This window comes from Canis aureus, chromosome 35, assembly GCF_053574225.1.
Source record: "Canis aureus isolate CA01 chromosome 35, VMU_Caureus_v.1.0, whole genome shotgun sequence".
NCBI lineage: Eukaryota > Metazoa > Chordata > Mammalia > Carnivora > Canidae > Canis > Canis aureus.
The window spans coordinates 29767050-29784812 of record NC_135645.1 but is presented as its reverse complement, the minus strand read 5'-3'; the positions used below and the strand labels follow the sequence as shown (position 1 = coordinate 29784812).

The following is a 17763-nucleotide window of genomic DNA, read 5'->3' as shown; positions in this document are numbered from 1 at the left end:
TGGTGCAGGGCGGCGCCGGGCTCCGGGCTTCGGGCTCCGGGCTCAGGCTCCAGGCTCCAGGCTCCGGGCTTCCGGCTCAGGCTTCAGGCTCCGGGCTCCGGGCTTCGGGCTCCGGGCTCCAGGCTCCAGGCTCCGGGCTCCGGGCTCAGGCTCCGGGCTCCGGGCTCAGGCTCCAGGCTCAGGCTCCAGGCTCAGGCTCCGGGCTCCGGGCTCCGGGCTCCGGGCTCAGGCTCCAGATTCAGGCTCCAGGCTCAGGCTCCAGGCTCTGGCCTCCGCGCAGGGCACGAGCTCCAGGCCTGCAGAACACCCTCGCTGTCCTCAGAAAATAAGCCCACCGACTTAGAAGCGTGCTTTCAGAGGAGCCTACTACTCCTGGTCAAAAAGAATATTTAAACCTGACAGCACAGACCCAGATTAAGAACTACAGAGCCGGAGGATGACCAAACTGTGTGGGTCAGGGTGCTTCTACGCAGCCGGCCTCCAAAACGGGTCTTCCTTTTGCATCACTGTCCCTCGTGACTTCTCTCACGTCTCTGTATTAAGAAGTGTTCAAAGTCCTTGTTAGAACCCAACCGAGTATGTTGCTCGAAAAGTATTCCCTTCGGATTCAAATTTGTAGGTTATAATGATTAGTTCTAAGTCTTTCAGGTTAGAAGAATGACTGAATTATCTACATTTTTAACTTCTCTAATTCCTCCCTCTTCAAAACAGTGACCGTAGCAGGTTGAACAATTATGTCTATAACACAATTGTTGTTCAAACCTTAACAGGAATTCTTTTTTGAAATTGTCTTAACAGCCTCCATATCTTTTCTGCAGGGGCAAATCTTTGTTTTCTGAGCATAAAATCTGATTCTCTTATCCTCAAAAAAGGAACTTACTGTTATTGGTACTTGATAAAAGGCACCTGTAATAAAGACAGTGGGGTTAGCACTGCGTCTGGTCAGAGGAGAACTTCCCAGTGTTCAGTTGGGTCAGTCCCACCCCACGAGGGAGGTAGTTTCCTGAGCCCCCTCTCCCAACTTAAGTGTTCACACTTGCTACCCACTGTTCAGGGGGTGGTTAGGACCACTGATCTTGGGCAGGTTGCCCAAAACTGATGAGTGAGGTGAAGGTGACGTTGCCAATGAAAGAGATCTAATGGACGGCCCATCCCTCAAACCTTTTCCATTCTGCTCTCTTGTTCTTTGCCAAGATGGTTCTCACATTCCTCCTTCCAAAGCTCATCTCTTTTTCAGTTATGCTTTCTGACTCTCCTTTCCCCAGGCCCTACTTGTCTGGCATCCCAAGAATGAAGAACTACCCCTAAAAAAAATGTGTCTGAGAAGAAAATCTCTGGCTAGCATTTGGGTTGGCAGTGTTTGAATCTTTGTTTCTGCTTCCGTGTGGGACGAAGCAGGGGAAAATTGTTTTCAATGTACAAATAGAACAACTAGATAATACTCTGAGACGTAACTGCTTCACGTGTGTCAACTGTTGAAATGGCATGTTTTCTTTAGTCAAAGCCTGAGAAAAATAGAACTGCACATAATATAGAAAAAAACATTGATTAATAGTGATGGGAAAACATGTGTCCAGATATTACCAATTTTGTTTAAAATAATCACATAGTAATCAAATGTGAAATCTTTCTTTTTTTTTTTCTATAAAGATTTCAGCCATGGAAGATTTCTGAGGAGGGATATTTAAAAATGTGAAGATTGTAAGGACTATGAAAACCAAAAGATAGATTTTTATTTTTATTTTTTTAGGATTTTATTTATTTATTTGAGAGAGAGACACAAGCACACAAAGCAGGGGGAAAAGGAGAAGCAGGCTTCCTGCTGAGCCAGGAGCCCAGCATGAGGCTCCCCCAGGACCCTGGAATCATGACCTGAGCTGAAGACAGAGGCGTAACCAACTGAGCCACCCAGAAGCCCCCAAAAGATAGATTTTTCATTAGTCATTTGTCAGCCTATATAACCATTACCAATTTTCAAAGAAGCTTGTGTTTGCCTTCAGGAAGAAACGCCATGTCTGGATGCATGCCACACTTCAATCTTTTTTAAGTTAATTTTTTTAAAAAAGAACTATTATACTTGCTTTTCTCTAAAGTTCTTATTTCCCTTTATATTGAAGACTCTGCTGCTGACCAACTGATTCTTCTCATATTATTATGTCAAAGGTTAGAGAAGTGTTTGAAAAAGTATTCTCTAAAGGTGAACTATGCATGGAGGTATGCATTCATTCTTGAAGAGGACCAAGCAATAAATAGGCTGATGAGAAATACGTTAAAAGAGTCAAAAATCGTAAGAGTAGATCTGGATAAGAATTTAAATATGGGAAAGAAAAAGAGGAAATAATCTGTGAGCTGCAGGTTGTACATATCATTGAGTCCTAAAACATTTGCATTAAGAGAGATGAAGGCTGGTGTTCATTTAGATGTAGAAAAGCCATCGGTGCCATTAAAAAAAAAAAAAAAATGTGATTGTCAACCCCCATTGTGGATGAGGAGGGAAACAATGCCTGAACTGTTTGGCCACAACAGGAGTGACATGGACCTCTCCTTACTCCAACACTTAATTACAACTTCAATTTACAGTCTCTAGTCTAGAAAAACAAAGAATAAACCAAACACTCTGCCATTGTTTCCCCAAGGTTAAAACCTTTGATTGTAGCCCTAGACAGAGAAAGTGGCACACGTCAGCTAGTCCTTCCAAAGCGACAAGGACTTCTACCCAGAAGACAGAACAGATAGCTTATTACCACCTCATCCCCCCCCCCAAAACAAAACCCTCAAAATACCCAAAACACAACAGTAATCATTGCTTTGATTTGGTGAGTGATAAATCACAGGGCTTCGCCTGAAGGGACACAGAGTTGGAGGCTGCGGGGTAAGGAGCGGGTCTGGAGGCCTCCTCCCCAGAGAGCCTTGGCCCCGGGGCTCCCCCAGCAGCTCCTCTCTGACGTGCACCAGACTTGCCCGCAGCGGCTCTCCTTGTCTCTCTCCCCTCCTACACACCAGGACACCCGAACACCTTCTGATTTTGACGTCATGGACCAAGAGGTTACGGCACAGGAAAAGTTGTGGATTTGTTCTATTTGACCTATTTGTTAGGATAGCATCAATTAATATTATTAGTTCACTGGCCTGTGTCTGTGTTTATGTTTGGAAAAGCAACAGGCAAACTGTTCTTGGACATTCTTAAAGGCAACACTGAAAGAGTTGGCCTAATTCTGCACTATCCTACTTCCTGCAACATCCACCAGATATGAGGCAAGGCTCAGAAAGACTCTAGATACATCTTTTTTGACTCTTAAGATAATTGTTCTTTTAAATGCTGATGTGGAAATGAGATTATTTGGAATACTAGTATAGTATTAAGTAGGTGTTTTTTTTTTTTTTTTTCAAGTAGGTGTTTATGACTAAATCCCCAAATTTCTGCCAGACCCTTAGAATTCCTGGTTAACTTTCTAAAAGGCAGTCTTTCTAAAAGGTGCAGTCTAAATAACAATGGAAAAAAAATAATTTATTAAGGGGAGAAAATGATTGGGATAAGGGGTAGGGGAAGAAAGACAACAAAACAAGTAATAAGGAAAGACATATTTAACATACAGAAACTTTGGCCTTCTTTTTTTTTTTTTTGGCCTTCTTAAAGAAAAAAAAAATTGGCCACAAAGTAGAAAAAACTACCTCTCCCCTTCCATAGTTATAGCAAAAAGAAAAAAAAAAAAGTAATTGTGTTCTACTTGACAAGGCATATGGTCTGAATGTTTGCATCCACCTCCCTGAATTTATGTGTTCAAGTGGAAATGCCCAGTGTGGCTGTATTTGGCAAAGGAGCTTCTTAGGAAATAATTAAGGTTAAATGAAGTCATGAGGATGGGGCCCTAATCCTATAGGATTAGTGTCCTTATAAGAGGAGATATTAGCAGCTCTCTCCTTGCAAGCATATAGGCCCTGAGGACAGGCCATGTGAGAACAGTAAAAAAGCAAGGTTTACAAGCCAGGAAGAGAGACCTCACGAGAAACTGAACTGGCCAGAACTTTCATCTTGGATTTTCCAGCCTCCAAGACTATGAGAAAATAAATCTGTCTAAGCCATGTAGTCTGTGATATCCTGTCGCAGCAGTCCAAGCAGACTACTATATAAGGCAAAGGCTAGTGACTATTACCAGCTGCCTTTAAAGACATGGAAAGTGGTGTTTATGGTTAGTGATGTCAGAGAGCAGTTATCTATTCTCTCTCCAAGACTGCATTAAAATGATTTCAGGAGAATTTTATTTTATTTTATTTTATTTTATTTATTTATTTATTTATTTATTTATTTATTTATTTATTTTATTTTTGAAAGAGTTATTTATTTATTTTAGAGAGAAAGTGAGCGAGCATGTGCTGGGGGAGAGGCAGAGGGAGGAGCGAGAGAATTCTCAAGCAGACTCCTCACTGAGTACAAAGCTCCATGTGGGGCTGAATCTCAGGACCCCGAGATCATAACCTGAACAGAAATCAAGAGTTGTGGGATGCCTGGGTGGCTCAGCGGTTGAGCATCTACCTTTGGCTCAGGTCATGATCCTGGGGTCCTGGGATCAAGTTCTGCATCAGGTGCCCGGCAGGGAGCCTGCTTCTCCCTCTGTCCCCCTCGGTGTCCCTCATGAATAAATAAATATTTTTTAAAAAGAAGAAAGAAAGAAGAAAATCAAGAGTTGGTTGTTTAACCTACTGAGCTACCAGGCACCTCGATTGCAGGAGAATTTGAAAAAGGAATAACCCGCAACAGTTGAAAGAATGGGAAGAGTCACTGGCAGATAAGAATTCCAACAAATTCTCCAGAAGCTGGAAAGCTGATGAAGACCTGTTGATAAATATAGGACAGGAAGGCTTGATCTAAAACAAACCCATGGAGTTACAACGGAAGTAAGAGCTCTTCTGCCCTTGAGAAGTCAAGTCTCAGATGATTAGTGGCAGGGGGAGAGAGGTAACTAGAAGCAGAGCATTCGTTTGAAAGTCCAGCAATGACGCAGCACTGGTTTCGCAGCGCACCGCAGTACATTCAGAGGGCGCCTAATAAACATTATCGTATAAGTGAATCAAGTCATGAGCGTATAAAGAGCTACGTGCTAACCCTCCCTTAAAAAACAAAAAAGCCTAACTAGACTGATGTATACAACAGAAGAAACTCACACAAGCCCCCTAAAGCCAACTCAGCACTGTTGCTTAAATACGAAGAGACAACCAAGAATCATCAGAAATATGGAGGAAACAAATTAACGCCTATCAATAGCATGAAAAATAAAACCAATAGGAGAAAAAAAAAAACAGGTAATTCAAAGAGAACTTTAAAAAACATCTTAAAATCTAATGAATATCTTCCAGGCGCCAGGGTGGCTCACGGCGGCTCAGTGCTTGAGCATCTGCCTCTGGCTCAGGTCATGATCTCAGAGTCCCGCTTGGGGCTCCCTGCATGGAGCCTGCTTCTCCCTCTGCCTGTGTCTCTGCCTCTCTCTCTCTCTCTCTCTCCCTCTGTCTCTGTGTCTCATGAATAAATAAATAAAATCTTTAGAAAAACAAAAAAGCAAACTTCCAGGGAGAAATTTAACATGCATCCAAAACCTTTAGATATTCAGCTAACCTTTCTATTTCTAGGAAAGTAATCTGAGGAAAAGAGAATGGACATTTGTAAAGAAATATGTATGAATATGTGCATTACAATATTATTGATCTAGCAAAACACCAGAAATAATATAAATTTCCAAAGATATGTTTTTGATTAAATATATTATGATGAACATATTATGAAGGAAAATTATAAATCTATTTTAAAGTGTGACAGATTTTATTGATATGAAAGCTAGCATCATATTTTTAGGTGACATATCCAGTTAAAAATAATATTTGATAAAAATAAAAAATAATAATACTTGAAAAAATAGTATTAAAACACTATTCCATTCTTGCTTGTATGTATGTATTTTAATTTCTAAGTATATATATATTCAGACAAAGTTGCTTATAAGAATATAGAGGAAAGCATTATTTTGGCTAACGGGACTACAGATGCATTTTTTTAGTGCGTATCTGTATTCTCAAATTAGGTTATTTTAATCATGGATTTACTTGAATGGTTTAAAAATATTAGGAGTTACTAGAATATAGGGAGTAGTTTAAGCTGAAAAAGATATTCAATAAGGCCAGAATGGAACCCAAGGAAACTTTAATATTTAAGGGAAACTAGAGATCATCAAAACAACAGAAGTAGAATGAATAACATGCCTTATAGAGAGAAAGAAAATTTGAAGAAGCTAATGCTTATAAAAGGAGGTCAATTTCAAAAGATAAGTTTCGGGGGTGGGAGTGAATGGGTGACAGGCACTGGGGGTTATTCTGTATGTTAGTAAATTGAACACCAATAAAAAATAAATTTAAAAAAATAAAAAATTAAAAAAAAAAAGATAAGTTTCAACAGCATCAAATATTGTAAAGAAGTCATTAGTAAGAGGAGCACCTGGGTGGCTCAGTTGGTTAAGTGTCTGACTCTAGATTTCTGCTCAGGTCATGACCTCAAGATCCTATGACTGAACCTCACCTTGGGCTCTGCACTGAGCCTGGAGCCTGCTTCAGATTCTCTCTCCCTCTCCCTCTGCCCCAACCCCTGCTCATGCACATGTGTGCTCTCTCTGTCTCTCTCTCTCAAAAAAAGAAAAGTTAGAGCAGCCCGGGTGGCTCAGAGGTTTAGCGCCGCCTTCAGCCCAGGGCCTGATCCTGGAGACCCGGGGTCGAGTCCCAGGACGACAGGCTCCCTGCATGGAGCCTGCTTCCCCCTCTGCCTGTGTCTCTGCCTCTCTCTCTCTCTGTCTCTCATGAATAAATAAATAAACATCTTAAATAAATAAATTAAAATGTTTCATTGAAAAAAAAGAAAAGCTATTAATAATTATTACCATTATTTAGGATGAGAGCTACAAGGAGTCGGTTTCACACTAGGATCACTGTTAACATTCTCAATCACCAATACCAGTGGGAGGGTGAGAAGAGAGAAAATAAATCCTGCTTGAAGAAACCACTTCCTCAGGAAGTTCAAGTGAGAGCAGGAAGAGAAAGAGGGGTAGCAACTCTGGGTAGACAGAGAGTAAAGGTAACATTTTCCTAAAGTTGGGAAAGTCCCTCACAGAACACCTGTGACACACAATGAGAAAATGTCAATATGCCATTTTGAAAGATGGAAACCATCACACAGATGCAAGAAGTTATCATTTTACCATTTTCTGTAAAGATTTAAAAGCCATTGTTCTTGAATGTTTTTAAAGTCCATTCCAAAAACTGAGCAAGAGGACTAAGAAAAGCTATACTAAGAGATTAGAGCCAGTGAGCCAGTTCCTGTTACTTTCCTCACAGTAGAAACACTCAAGAATCTAGATAGATTATCCTTATTATGCTTCCCCTCAAGCCTGGAGGACTCAATTTCCATATTTAGAACAATGTAATATAAATAAAACTCTTAAATGAAGTGGCATTTTCATACTAACGTCAATAACACAAGTTACTATATTTATTAAAAGTAAAAAGGTAAGCAAGGAATAAAAAGCATCACAACTCTACTTTCTAAAGACACTATTAAAGGGCTACCCATTTTCTTCCAGTCTTTTGTGTGCAGTATTTTTTTGTCTAAAATCACTCAATCCTTGCCCATCCCCCCAAGTTATTATAATTAGTTACTTATATGTCTTTCCCAGATTCGTGCAAAATAAAATGGGAATATTTAGGTAAAAAAGGATTTACATCACCCAAAAGAAAGAGTCAAGACTCTGTTTTTGCATCACCAAGGTGAGTTTTTTTTCTTTTAGCATTAACAAAACATTACCCTCAATCAAAGCTTAACAATTTAAAGATAATTTGAGTTTTGCTACTGTCACATATCATTTTGCCTTTTTTTAAGTTTATTGACTGGTGTCCTAAAACCTCAATCTCACACCTGATAAAAATTCCAACACCTCTCAAGATGTCACATCCTTTTGGAGCTGAGGTTCTTATGGGCACTATTGGCTTTGTATGTTAGTTTTCACTAAACTCTTCATCTCTGCTATATCTTATGGAACTATTCTCTTCTCTTTGTTCTTAATCCAGTTAAATGTGGAAATCAATCTCTGCTGAAGAAACCTGGGGGGGTGGGGGTAGGTGACGGGGGAAGGTACAAAGGGCTATGGTTGACATCAAAGCAACTTTTGCAATTTAACGTTGAGTCTTAAAAAAAGCCAGTTCCTAAAGGTCCTCTGTCCACCTCACATGTAATAATTTCCTCCTGGATGGGGTGCCTGGTGAATCAGTCAGTTAAGCACCCTACTCTTCATTTCGGCTCAGGTCATGATCTCAGGGTTGGGAGATTGAGCCCCATGTAGGGCTCTCTGCTGGGTGTAGAGCCTGCTTAAGATTCCCCCCCCCTTCTACTCCTCTCCCACTGTCCTTCTCCCCCTGCTTGTGCATGCACGCTCTCTCTCTCTCTCTCCCCCTCTCAAAAAAAAAAAAAAATCTTACTGGAGACATTCCTAGAAGCTGCATTGTCTTGCCATATGGATCAGCTTCTTTTCTCTCTTCTCTGACAACCTCTCCCCCTCTCTCTCCCTTGTTGCCTCCCACTGCCACCCCTGCAATTTCCATTCACTTCCTATGCAGAACCACTTATCCACCTTTTCTCCTAGCTCCTTAGACACCAGCATGATTCAGATTTTAACGTGCATAGGAATTACCTGGGGTCTTCTTAAAATGAATATTCTGAATCAGTAGATCTGGTGTGGGCCAGAGATGCTTCATTTCTAACAAGCTCCCAGGTAATAGTGCTGTTACTGGTTCACACACTACTCTTGAACAGCAAAGTTGTAAACCATGTTTTCAGGACTCCACTTTCTAAACCTGAAGTCACTTTTCAAGGTAAAATAGTAGCAGTTGTCACAAAAGGAATAATTTCAGTATTAATTGTTAACCATATTTTTTTTCACCCTCCTTCATTAACAGCCAATCAATGTCATTACACTATGTCCTCAGCTTAGGTCTGTTGGGCACAGTTAATTATGCCCTCTCTATTTAACAAATAGATAGTTAATATAGCCTCACACTTTGTAATAGATATCACCAAAGGTTAAATGAGCAATACGTGTTTGTGCTTCTCTTAGAGGAAAAAATAGTAATCTTAACCTTAGAGGAGAAATATTTGTAACAGAGACCACGCTGACCAAATATTCCATGTGTGTTCTTGAGTTGGGGCTGTGAGAATTACAAGTGAATTTTGTCCCTTTCGTGCACAAGTACACCTCCTCCACCGATCTCCCCTCTCCTTTCTCTCATTGAAGAGATCAATGCACTTGGAAGAGGATGCTTCAGATGACACCTCGGCTCAGGTGGCCCCTTTGATTTTAGCTTTGCGAGACCCTGAGCAGTTCCCTGGACCTGTGCCTGGACTCCGAGTTAATAAATTGTATCATTTTAAGATGCAAAGTTTGTGATAATTGGTTATACAACAATAAAAAACTAATTCCAAAAGGCATATATAATTTTGAATCAGGCTGAACGTTTGGCTATTGTTGCTTTCATTCCTTGTGCTAGGATCACCACTTCCAGTTCTAACAGTTGGCTTGGTTGGCTAATGCCATCCTGGGCAAAACCTTGGCACACACTAAATAGCAATGAAAAGCCAGACGTCCCTTGGCATAATATCAAAGAAAGAATTCACAAGGACCAGGAGCTAGGTTCTGGCTTGAATCCTTCACATAGTTCCCACCTATTCACTCTCTCACTTACCCATCCCGCTCCCCAGTATGAAGTAAAAGAATATTATTTCCATGATTATCATAGAAATAAATTGTTAAGGAAATCACTGGGGTTTCTAAAAAGCATTTTACTGGCTGTTCTCCCTAGATTGGAAATGCTGATGGCAGGTGCTGCAATGAAACTGGGCTTCCAGATCTCAGGGGGAATGGGAAGAACACGGGCGGCTGAGCTTAGGTGGCAGCCCATATTCACGTGGATCAAAGTCAGGGTGAGTGTAGTGGTCAAATCTTGGAGAAAGAATTGATGAAAATCTCCCTCGAATGAGATGGGAAAATTCTTCACTGAATTTTTTTTTAATCCAAAAACATTGCAAACAGAGGTTGTACTTCAGTCACAATACAAAGAAATCACCACCTCTCCTCAATTACCAATCTTGAATCGGCTAGTGGATCCAGAACTTCTTGAATGAAGGAGAGGAGAGGTGCTCGTGAAGAAGCATCCTGTACACAGTGAACTTTCCCTCTTGTTTTCTCCCACGCAAATTAACTGTGCTGAGTAACTACACCAAGGGAAGAGATTCCAAAAACCTTTAGTGATTATTAGATATTGGCCTTTAGGGAAGCAAAACACCTAAAATCTAAGGTTTGCTGGTTAGAACCGAGGCCTGTGGGGGTCAGTTGATTAAGGGAATTGTGTCCTAAAACGATCTAACTATCGATCCAGTAGAACTCAAACTCCAAACTGTGACTCATTTTGCAGGTGTGACCTATTTTCAGCAACAATTTGGTCATGCAGAGTATTCCTGCCCAAGTGAGAGACAAGTTTTCATACAGCTGGGTGTTCAACACTGAGATGGAAGGATGCATATTGGCAGATCCCTTATTGTTGAAGCATATTCCATTTTTAGGTACTCTACTCTGGTCTGTTTATCATACAAGTCCAAAAGCTGCCAGACACAGATGGAAACAGGAATAAGAAACTGATCTCTAGCTCGTTCAAAGTCGGACTCAAGCAGTCAGTGACCCATCAGATCCAACTGTGTCAAGTTGTCCGTAGGACAGTGGGGTACTCTGGTACTATCCAGGGTATCAAAGCAAGTCCCCAAACAAGAATTTCAGTAGAGGTGCTTATGATTTGAGAGCAAGTCACATTTCCTTCTGCAAATAATTAGTCTCCCTTTGAGATACTGCTCCTGGAATCCTTTTGGACTATAGTGAAGTCTGCAAATCTGACCACAGGATACCTGGTGACCAGCTGATCTAAACAGCTCATTGTGAACTGGATGCTACCTCTTCCATCCAGCCAGAAACTTAGTTGTGACAGTAGGTCCCCTGTGACACATCCCAGTGGTATGCGTAGGATGGCACTAAAGGCACAACTAAGTGGCCTGGGCTGGCTGTTCGCTCTCCTGACGTGAAGTCCTCCCTCAAGCTCCCCTTACAGTGTCATGAGGAAAAGCCTATGACCAACCTCCTGAGGATGAAAATCAACTAACTGAAGACAAAAATCTCTAGTTTACAGACACTTTGTTGTCACATACCAATGCAAGCCAGAGGCAGATCTGCTATGAAACCACAGCCTGCAACGAACAAACAAACTACAGCCTCTCTCAAGGGTGATCCCAAGCAGAAGCAGAATTTTTGGAGAAGAAATAACCTCACTCTGGGCAGACATACATGTAGTATTTTTCATTGTCCATTTTGCTCAGAATGAGATCAGGACCTACTCTGCTTCCTGAGTGGTTGTAAATGGTCTGGCTAGCTGTTCAGAGACCATAAAGAGCTAGATATCAGGTCTAGAGACAAGGACAGTTGGCAAGAATGGTCCAGAGCTGAGACTCTTTGTGTTCCAGGTGAATTCTCACAAGAGAGCCCCACACCAGAGAAGTTCTTAATGACAAGAGGGGATAGAATGGTTCACTTAAGGATTGCCAGTTGTGTTTCTTCTCAAGGCAATCTAGAGCCAGGGTCACAAAGTCAGAAATGCACACGTGTCCCATAGGAACCATAAACAAGGGACGAGGATGTGGTGAAAGACGGCAGAGGATGGCTGGAACTGCAGCAACCTAGAGAGAGTATACTCTATCTTCAAAAAGCAGCTTTGAATCTGCCATGTTGGGATGTGCATGCAGTGTCGCCAGGCCGTCCTTCAGTTCTTCAAGAGAAGTCACAAAGCAAAATTTTTGGATGAAATTTCCTGATTTTTAAGACGCCATGAGGGCCAAACACCCAAGTCTCTGGATACATTTGGTGCGAAAACTATCACTTGGTGTGTCACTTGGTCTACCATCGCTAGGTAGAAACAAAACAAAACAAAAACAAAACAAACAGCCACAGTGGCAAGGACGCAGACTACATATTGACTCAACTATACAGACTTTTCTTCACAAGTCTCTCACTCCTGAAAAACACCACATTTGCCAGCGTAACTGCCATTTCTTCTGCTGCTAGACATTGAACATATTACAAAACCCACCAGATCTTGGTGGATGATTGATTAGTTAGGGCTCTTTTATCATCCAGGAGGTGTACACTGTACTCAAAGACAGATATTCACTCGATATTTGGATGCAATTTTTTCTATTGGCATCACTATTGGTAGACTTATTTAATGCTTTATGCTAAGCCCCACAACTTTTTCTCTAACTAAGGAATTGACTCCACAGTAAAGGAAATAAGTCAATGGGATGACTATTATGGTTTTCATGGGTCTTAATATGTACCCTCAAGCCTAAAAGGAGGCTAGCCTTATATGACAACAGATAGATCAATTATCGAAGGCTCTCATACTGCCTTTTTGGACACAATGTTCTCTTCCAAAACGTGGTTTTAAAACTTTGGGATCCCAGTTTTGGGGGTTCCTTACTGAGTCAGTAGAACATATAGCTTTTGATCTCAGAGTTGTGAGTTTGAGCTCCACATTGGGCGTAGAGCTTACTTAAAAAAATGTAGTGTGTTTTTTATACCGTCTACAGTGCTTTTTTCTCCTAAAGCTAAAATACCCAGGTCAGAAATAAAAGTAGAAAAGGAAGAAGTACTTGTCATGATATGATGTTTAGTGATTGTTATGGATTGAATGGTATCCACTATGAAGATGGTAATGTCCTTAATCCCCCAGTACTTGCGAATGTGATCTTATTTGGAAAAAGAAGCTTGCAGATGATCAAGTTAAACAAGGTCATAAGCATGAGCTCTAATCCAATATGACTGATGTCTTTATCAAAAGGGGAAATTTGGAATACAGACTCTCATGTACAGAGAGAAGATGATGTGATGACATAGGGAAAATGCCTTCTACAAGCCAGGAAATGTCTGAGGCTATCAGAAGCTAGGAGAAAAGCGTGAAACAGATTCTCCTTCACAGCTCCCAGAAGGAATCAATCCTGCTGACACCTTAATCTCAGACTTCTAGTTTCCAGAACTATGAGACAATAAATTCTGTTGTTTAAGCCACCCAGAAGTGGTACTTTGTTACAGCAGCATAAGAAACTAATTCAACGACCTATTCTCATGTTTTTGTTTTTGTGTTTTTGCTTTTTTTCCTTGCAATTGTCTTTTGCTCATCTAGAAATTGGTAAATCAAGAAGAAATGCATTCACTATGGGACCCAATATATTTTCCACTGAATTAGAAGCTGAGACTGCTAGTTCTTTATTCCTGTTGAAATATTTTAAAAGATTACGCTTGTATGACAATAATCAATGCAAACTAGTGTTGTTGCCATGTATAAATCAAGTCTAGAAAGACTGTTGCTCCTTCAAGATGACTATTGTATACAATAGAAATTGTGGAAGAAGAGATGGATACAATATCCACAGATGGGAACAGGCTCAGATCCTTCCTGACCAAGAGTGTAGTTCATCTCAGAGATAAGACAACAAAATTAAACATAAGGCAACTGTGTGAAAGCAAAAGACATGTGAGTTGGGGAGTGAAGGAGGAGGTCATAAACACCAGCTCCTGCTCAAAAGGAAGACAGGTCACCCTAAAGTACTTGTATTCTTTTGCTTGTCTTTCTAGTATTATTAGTCTTTGGATTTCATCCATAAAGCAGAGCAGAGCACATTGACATGGGATTATGAGAGAAGGAGAGGAAGTAGGAACATCAGCCAGTGACAGTAAACTAAGAAATGGTAGCCTTGAGCCTTCCTCTTTGGGTGTGGTGACTAGAATCTATTAAGGAGAAGGTCCTTTCTACTGTACGTTAGTTGTTTGCCTTATATTAAAAATAAATACATTATACTTGAAATATCTCCAAATGGTGTTTATGGAGAGGGCATGTGTATATGTTGTCCAGCCAATCATTACAACGCATAGACTTCTCTTATTTCTGCTTCCTTCGCAGCTTCCATTCCTTTGTGGGGGCTGTCAGTCACAGGACTCCAGGGATACGTTAAACCAAAACAATCAATTCCTCTCTTATGGGGATTTCAATCATGGGCAGGTCCACCCAGGACTGGAAGGTAGTTAGAACCCAGTCATCTGATGGCAGCTCCTAACACAGCGAGCACATGAGTACCCACTATACAGATCACCAAGATGCCTAAGTCCCTGTCATCCACTGGCCTAGTTATTCAGCATGCCATTCAGTAGTCTTCCAACAAATCTACTCAGCTTCCTTCCTTCCTTCCTCCCTTCCTCCCTCCCTCCCTTCCTTCCTTCTTTCTTTCATTATTATTGCTTGTGGCTAAAGAATTTGATATATGTATCATCAGGCTTCTTATTTCTTTTATTGTAATATGTTGAAAGTTTAAATATAGATCATTTAGCTATAAAGAGGATACTGAACTTGGTGGATAGAAAAGGTCTATTATGAAGCATTACAACGTATCCTGGCATAGAATTGATTGTAAGAGAATATGGCACAAGGTATCATTGCTGCACCAGAAATTGTCTCTAACTCTTCCTAATCTTAATAAAATCTCTCCATCAGTGCAACATTTTGAACTCTAAAATAAAGGGCATTTTAAAAAGACAGGTAGATAAATGATGAAAGGAATAATTAGAGAGAAAGAAGGAAATTAAGAAGAGAAAGTAAATATGAGTCAGTAATGTCAAGAGTAGACTGCATTCACCTAGAAATGGAAGTCAAGATGGGATCAAACTAGCACAGCCTGAGTTTCTCCTATTTCTCTTCATCGCAGTCCTTAGTGGCAGGTGATGGAATATGTAGACAGTATATATTTTAAATCTATCTCTCTCCCCCTTTCTGTCTGTCTCTCATATTTATTAAAATATAAGACATTATAAAAATATCTTTCGCATATGTAAATGTCTTCAAAGTCAGTTAACCTCTCTGACCAATTCATTACTGTTAAAATGAAGTTAAACTGGATAGTTTAAAACTATCAAAACTAAAACTGTGATTTGTAAATCTTTTTCTTTAAATAGCAAATACATTTCTATTGACTATCCAATGAATTATAGGTCAAATATTTAGAATGCTAATTCTATCTCAAATGTAAAACCTTAGGGAGTAAAAACATTCCATCTGTATCTCTGTTTCCCCATCAGTTAACCAGAGATGATATTTTTTTAAGATCTTATTTATTTATTCATGAGAGACACAGAGAGAGAAAGGCAGAGACCAAGGCAGAGGGAGAAGCAGGCTCCCTGTGGGGAGCCAGATCCGGGACTCGATCTCAGGACCCGGGGTCACGCCCTGAGCCGAGGGTGGATGCTCAACCACTGAGCCACCCAGGCATCCCCAGAGAAGATTTTTAATACAATTAAACTACTCATACTCTTAAAAATAAAGTCAATATAGGGCCAAGTATTCTTTATGTCATATATTTATACTATTATTTCCTCTCCTCTATCAGTGTTTATATGTAACAAGTGTATTTCTTCATATATATGGTTTGATTACATTACATCTAATACGCACAGGCATATACATCATTTCAACTCCATCTAGATTCAGTAAAAATGTAACAATTCTATGAAAAGAAGAGGTTTAGCACATTCCCGTGATGAGAAGTAGTGAATGTGGAAGGCTACTTCTGCCTCTTTCGGTTGCCGGGCAAACATCTGATTGTTCTAATGAACCATATAAATGATGAATTTGTGCACGTGGTCCACATACAGGCTTCATGGTAATGGTTTGAACAGCAATGCAGCTATTAAAGCTCTTTAATATCAGATCAGCAAATGATGTTTTGACGTTGAAGTTAGAATTTTAAAACACCTCCTTCATCCTGATCAGTAACTAATTCAAACTAGCGAAATATTAGTAAATTCCTACTCAATTCTCCTAAAATTACCATCTCTGAAAAGTTTCCACAGGCGCTTTAGTAGGCAGCCTAAAAGTTTTTGCAATTCAAAGTTTATCTCTCCCATGCCATTTCCTGAAAATAAAACGTAGCACAAGTAAGCAGTTTAAATCAATAACCGTGCCTAAGCTTTGGAAACAAATTAACTGGCAATCAAAATGCACTAAAATGCCGTGAGAGCCCTTGTACACTCTTCACCGAAAACTCAGTATCCTGCCTTGAATCCACCTATGGGAACATAAAGAACTGGCAATACAATGATAAAATACAGAGAATTCGTGCCACGACCTCAGAGCTGTGACAGTGTCAGAAATACTTAGTACAAAATGACCTGAGAAGCACACCGGTTAGCAGTCCTTCTGATTTCAAGGTCAGAAAACGACATCTGCCTCCCGCTATGCAAACCAGCAGGGATCCTAAAACAATTGCTTTGTCAATGTTGAGATAAGCGCACTCGGCTCAAAGTCCAGAAATTGCAAAAGGGAGGCAAACTGCAGCCAGGGGTGCGGGGGGGGGGGGGGGGGGCGAGGGGCGGCCGCCAGCTCGGGGACACGCAGTGGCCCTCCGCCCCCGCCGCCCCCGGGGAGCGAGCGCCCGGCCGGCCCCCGGGGACTGCGGAGGCTGGGCCGGGCCAGCGGCGGCGCCACCGCGCAGCGAGAGCGGCCCCGGGCCTGGAGCCAAGCGGCCAGCAGCTCCTGCCCCCGCCGCTCCTGCCCCTGCAGCTCCTGAAGCTCCTGCCCCCGCCGCTCCTGCCCCTGCAGCTCCTGCCGCTCCTGCCCCTGCCGCTCCTGCCCCTGCCGCTCCTGCAGTTCCTGCCCCTGCCGCTCCTGCCCCTGCCGCTCCTGCCCCTGCAGCTCCTGCAGCTCCTGCCCCTGCCGCTCCTGCCCCTGCAGCTCCTGCCCGGGCCGCTCCCGCCCCTGCAGCTCCTGCAGCTCCTGCCCCTGCCGCTCCTGCAGCTCCTGCCCCTGCCGCTCCTGCCCCTGCCGCTCCTGCCGCTCCTGCCCCTGCCGCTCCTGCAGCTCCTGCCCCTGCCTCTCCTGCCCCTGCAGCTCCTGCCCGGGCCGCTCCCGCCCCTGCAGCTCCTGCAGCTCCTGCCCCGGCCGCTCCTGCCCCGCGCCCCCCGCGCCCCGCACACCGCCCGCAGGCCCGCGGCTGCTGCCCCCGCCCGGGAGGCCGGGGAAACTTTCCGGCGGCTGCAGCCCCCGCGGAATCCTCCGGCGCGGCTGCCGCGCGGTGGGCGCCGGGGACCAGGGACCGCGCGGCGGGCTACTCACAGTTGGCCTCGGAGACCGGGAGCACCAGGACCAGGCACGCCAGCAGCGCCCCGCAGCGCCCAGCCAGGAGCCTCATCGCGGAGCGGACGGCGGGGGGACCGGGGCGGCGGCGGCGGGGACCCGGACGGACGCGGGGACCCGGACGGACGGACGCGGGGACCTGCGAGCCCGGGCGCCGCTCTCCGAGGACTGCGGGGCGGCGGCGCCTGCGAGCCAGCGCTCTGCCCAACAGCGGGCGCCGGGGGCGGGGGGACCGCCCGCTCCCAGCCCCCAGCCCGGGAGGGGAAGTGATAACGAGGACATTTCCAGGAAGCTTTTCGAAGCTGGGGGCAGGGCTCAGGGGGCGTGTCGGAGGCCTGGTAAACACTGTCGGGACATCCTGCGTCCTCGCCCAGGTTCGCTCCGGTCTCCGCGCGGAGCCCTCCCAAGGGTCGGGGACGCGGACGGGGTCGGGGACGCGGACGAGGACCGGGACCG

The 17763-nt window shown here is 43.1% G+C and overlaps 1 protein-coding gene across 1 annotated transcript in view; it reads right to left on the bottom strand.

Moving 5' to 3' along the window:
• PROS1 (protein S) overlaps positions 1–17449 on the bottom strand; it is a 63483-nt gene extending 46034 nt beyond the window's left edge. The window contains exon 1 of the mRNA XM_077884212.1: positions 17287–17449. Within this exon, the coding sequence (XP_077740338.1) occupies positions 17287–17362 (76 nt within the window). The 5' untranslated portion in view covers positions 17363–17449. The remainder of the gene's footprint in view (positions 1–17286) is intronic.
• Positions 17450–17763: the final 314 nt, after the last annotated feature.